The sequence below is a fragment of the Dipodomys ordii genome, unplaced genomic scaffold (assembly GCF_000151885.1).
Source record: "Dipodomys ordii isolate 6190 unplaced genomic scaffold, Dord_2.0 Scaffold101, whole genome shotgun sequence".
Taxonomy (NCBI): Eukaryota; Metazoa; Chordata; class Mammalia; order Rodentia; family Heteromyidae; genus Dipodomys; species Dipodomys ordii.
The window spans coordinates 3,430,920-3,435,819 of NW_012267317.1; the positions used below are offsets into that span (position 1 = coordinate 3,430,920).

Consider the following 4,900-nt stretch of genomic DNA (forward strand, 5'->3'; position numbering starts at 1 on the left):
TTTTTTTTGGGGGGGGGAGGGTGTTGATTGTGGGGCTTGAACTCTGGGCCTGAGTGCTGTCCCTCAGCTCTTCAGCCCAAGGTGAGTGCTCTGCCACTTGAGCCACAGCGCCACTGCTGGTTTTCTGGTGATTAATTGGAGATGAGTCTCCCGGACTTTCCTGCCCGGGCTGGCTTTAAACCACAATCCTCAGATCTCAGTCTCCTGAGAAGCTAGGATGACAGGCGTGAGCCACTGGCACCCTGCTTCTTCAGGGCTTTTCTGCCAAGACCGGCCTGGCATCACACTCCTGACCCCGGCCTTTTATGTGCAGGATGACAGGCTTATGACTGTGCCAAGCTATTGGTGGGGGGAGGGGGAAGGGAAGGTCTGAGAAACTTTTTCGTCTGGCTGACTTGAACCCCAATCTTCCTGACCTCAATCTCCCAGAAAGCTAGAATTACAGCCCTATGCTAAGCTAACCTGTTCTGAGTTTTATCTTTCACATGTAGATATTTTGAAATTTGAAAACTCAGCAAGACATAGCTCGTTTTTCTAAGAGGAGTCAAAGCAAAACAGCTTTACGTTTTCAGGTTAGAGGCAAAGCCTTTCTGTGCACAGTGGGACGTAGCTACTATATTAGCACAAGCGGCATTTTTGTAGTGCTGTACGTGAATTCTGACACAGAACCTGCTTTTCTCCTCTGTGCAGGTGCATCGGCTGGTGGTGGTAAATGAAGCAGACAGCATTGTGGGGATTATCTCCCTCTCTGACATTCTGCAGGCTCTGATCCTCACGCCAGCAGGTAACTGTGCCAATTTCCCAACGCTGAGGCTCTAGGAAGAGTGGCAGGCAGGCAGGCAGGTCCCTGAGTGCAGCCCTGGAGTTTGCCCCACTCTCCTCCACTGTGAGGCGGCGCGCACGCTGCTTTGTGAACCTCTGTCCTTCGCAGTTTCAAACTTGAAATGTTCTACTTGGTGTTTTTGTTTGTTTGGGGTTCTTTTTGTGTTTGTCCTGTACCTCTCCTGGGGCTTCAGCTCAGGGCCTGGGCACTCTACCACTCCACAGCTCTACTTCTGGATTTTTAAAGTAGTCTCACAGGGCTGGGGAAGGTGGCTCATTGTTAGATTGCTTCCCCAGCATGCATGAAGCCCTGGGTTCTATTCCTCAGTACCACATACACAGAAAAAGCCAGAAGTGGCACTATGGCTCAAGTGGTAGAGTAAAAAGAAGTTCAGTGACAGTGCCCAGGCCCTGAGTTCAAGCCCCAGAACTGGCCAAAAAAAAAAGCCTCACAGATTGTCCAGGCAGGCTTTAGATCTCAGCCTCCTCAGTAGCTAAGATGACAAGCATGAGCACCAGCGCCCGGCTTCACAAGTTGAAATGTTCTACTTGGGTGATAAAAGTCAGTAGAAAATATTCAGAGCAAAGGAGAGGGCTTTATGCCAGTCCAGGGTTTGAACTCGGGGCCTCACTCTCTCCCTTGGCTTTTTTAACGTAAGTTTACATCTCTACCAGTTGAGCCGCAGCTCCATTTGCAGCTTTTTGGTGGTTAATCGGAGATGAGTCTTGCAGACTTTGCTCCTGCTCAAATTGGTTTCAAACCATGGTCCTCAGATGTCAGCCTCCTGAGTGGTCAGAATTACAGGGGTGAGCTGCCAGCTACAGCTATAGACAGAAGGGTTAATGCCTCAGGTGCCACATACTTCGATGGCAGACGGGGTCTTCAAACCAGTGGGGCTCCCTTCCCTTCTGCCTTATTCTTCCTACCCCTCTGTCACCTGGCTGAGCACCAGGAAACCAGCCGGCCTGTGAGGGCCACCGAACAAGGCCCGGACGTGAGGGCCCTGTGCTTTGAACTCTTAAGTGGTGCAGTTGCTGCTGTACTGATTTGTCTTTAGTTCAAAAGTCAAACCCAGATAAAACTCTTCTTATGAGTATTCTACAACCTGAACATCCCCATCCCAAAGCAGCCCCCGCATCTGCCCAGGTCCTAGCTGCAGTTTGGAGGGGGCGCCCAGCAGAGCTGTGACCCACGAGCGGTTATCACAGGTGGACAGCAGCCTCCATATCCCCTGGACCTGGTTGGAGGCGTCCGTGTGGGACCACGCCACAGTTACTGAGTCAGAGATCACTGCCACATCCAATGGGTCCTGGCTGGCCTTTGCACTGGAAGCGAGCTTGAAGCTCACAGTGCTTCCTGGTCATAGGTCAAAAGCCATCGGTAATAGAAGTGAAGGTGAGGTTGTTCACTGAACTATCTGTAGTACCTAAAACTTGAAAGCAACCCAAGTATCTCTCTGAAAAAGGAAAGGTAAATTGGTTTACATTCCTTCTGTGGAATATTATACATCACCAAAAGTGAACAGAGTCACCTTCGACTTTACGGGGTCTTACAAGCAGCACTGAAAGTCACGCTAATGCATGCTGCATGATCCTGTGTAAATGTCCACGCTAGCTAACTGTGGCACCCTCATGCAGATGAAGACCACCTCACCGCACAGGTAGACAGCTAGACACGCAGGACAGGGTCCTCGCTCCCAGCCTGCCCCACGCCAGGGTGCACAGCCCAGCAGAGTCTGCCTTAATGGCAGCTTTCATCCATTCCTTTGCCAAGACTCTGAGCATAACAAACTCCGCCATCCCACCACCAGTCCCCGCCGGCCTGTATGCCACAGGCAGGAGGAAGCTGGGAGGGGAGAATTTGGATTTCCATCTAGACTTGTTATTTCAAAAGTTGTAAGTCAGACTGGCACTGGTGGTTCACGCCTATAATCCTAGCTACTAAGGGCTGAGATCTAAGCACCGCAGTTCAAAGCAGCCTGGCCAAGAAAGTCCATGAAACTGATCTCCATTTAAACACCAAAATAAGCTGGAAGTAGAGCTTAAGTAGTAGAACACCAGCCTTGAACACAAAAGCTCGGGGACAGTGCCCAGGCCCTGAGTTCAAGCCCCAGGACCGACACACACACACACACACACACACACACAGAGTACAAGGTCTTGAGTTCAAAGCCCTAGTACCAGCACACACAAAAAAGTTGTAAGTCATTCTTACACCTCCCACCTCTGTTAGCACAGTGAAGCAGTTAGCTTCACAGATGGAATTTGGGGTGTATGTTACCATAGAAACCCTCCCTGAAAGAGAGGGTGTCTGTACTCTTACTGGAGTGTACACGGGCTGCACATGTGGTCCATGGGAGGCCATGTTAGTCTAAGTCCCACTTAGCCACTGCGATGCGAGCCGTCAGGATGTGAGTGAGGTGAGGTCAACTAGGGAAGTGCTTGCACTTGGGCTGCAGCTCACGCCTATAATCCTCGTTTGGGAGGCCTAGATCAGAGGCCTAGAGGTTCAAGGGCAGCCCAAGCAGACAAATCCTAGAGATTGTCCTGTCCAATTAGCCAGCCTCCAATATAAGTGGGACGGATTCAAGTGGTAGAGCACCAGCCGTGAGTGAAAAGAGCAAGTAAGAACTCAGGGCCCTGAGTTCAAGCCCCAGCACTGGTGAGAGAGCAGGGAGCTGCTGTGGGGGAGGCCTTCCCCGCCAGCCTGGGCAGAAACAGCCTGGCTCTGCTTGCTCACACGGCAAGCGCCGGCCTCACACCGCTCATGCTGGAAGCATGCACAGGCGCGGGCCGCGGCCTTCACTGCAGCAAACACACTCGGGGGGGTTCAGTATGTGTTTTGTTTTATTTTCAGTACTAGGATTTGAACTCAAGGGTTTGTGCTTGCCAGGCAGGTACGCTACTGCTAAGCTATCCCTTCAGTCCTTTCTTGTAGTAGTTTTTTTAAAAAAGAGCCTCAATCTTCCTATTTCACTCTTCTTTTGGGATGACAGGTGCTGAGATGGAATCTAGAGGAGTTTTGACCAGTGCTGGCCTCAGACCGCAGCCTCCCGCATCGCCGGGCTGACCGGCACACAGCACTGGGCCCAGCTATTAGTTGAGAAAGGGTCTCATAAACTTTCCCTGGGTTGCCCTTGAACCACGATCCTCCAGATCTTAGCCTCCCAATAGCTAGAATTCCAGGCATCAGCTTCCATACCCACAAATTTAGAATTCCAAGTAACGTGGACAGAGGGGATAGTGTGGGAGGAGGTGAGGCGTGGAGTGTGGACAGGGTGGGAGGAGGTGAGGCGTGGAGTGTGGACAGGGTGGGAGGAGGTGAGGCGTGGAGTGTGGGTAGTGTGGGAGGAGGTGAGGCGTGGAGTGTGGGTAGTGTGGGAGGAGGTGAGGCGTGGAGTGTGGACAGGGTGGGTCATGTAAGAGGAGGTGAGGCCTGGAGCTGCCTCTTCCACAGCTTTCTGGCCATCCTCCCAAGCCCCCTGCCAGTTCGGAAGAAAGCACTGGAGGGGAGCTCTCTGCAGTTCGAATGAGCCTTGAACCCTGATTTCCCATGTACCTCCAGGTGCCAAACAGAAGGAGCCGGAGACGGAATGAGAACCGTGCGCGTCCGCTCTCCTAGGAGAACTTGAACACACTTTTTCTGGGTCACGTTTTGCCTCATGAACACTGGCTGCAATAGAAGAGAATAAAGTGGCTAAGAATGTATTAGCAGGGGTTAGTGATGGGTATTTTTTTCTCCAGTGATGTCAGCTTAAAAAAGAACGATTTTGTGTGCTTGCAGCTTTCAGGCTTGCATTAAAAGACAGTTTTCAGACCTTCGTCTGAAGGATTTTAAATGCTGTATGTCATTAAAGCCCACTGTGTCCTGAATTTTTTATTATTTTTCATTTCAAAGAACCCCCTGGCATGGAGCAGGTGATGGGCATACGGTGAGCGCACGGCATGTTCACATCACAGTGCCTTATGTCGGGACACAGCAATATGCCAGCCTGCCGCCGCCGCGCCCGCCACACACCCCAGCGCGCGCCTCCAGTCCCCGCGAGCTCCAGTGTGGACAGCCTCGACCCTCGCCAAG

General features: G+C 51.7%; 1 protein-coding gene across 1 annotated transcript in view; it reads left to right on the plus strand.

Moving 5' to 3' along the window:
- The window catches only part of Prkag2 (protein kinase, AMP-activated, gamma 2 non-catalytic subunit), a 213,118-nt gene extending 208,423 nt beyond the window's left edge, over positions 1 to 4,695 (plus strand). Inside the window, exons 14-15 of the mRNA XM_013027214.1 lie at positions 667 to 784; positions 4,388 to 4,695. Coding sequence (XP_012882668.1) covers positions 667 to 784; positions 4,388 to 4,419 — 150 coding nt within the window. The 3' untranslated portion in view covers positions 4,420 to 4,695. The remainder of the gene's footprint in view (positions 1 to 666; positions 785 to 4,387) is intronic.
- Positions 4,696 to 4,900: the final 205 nt, after the last annotated feature.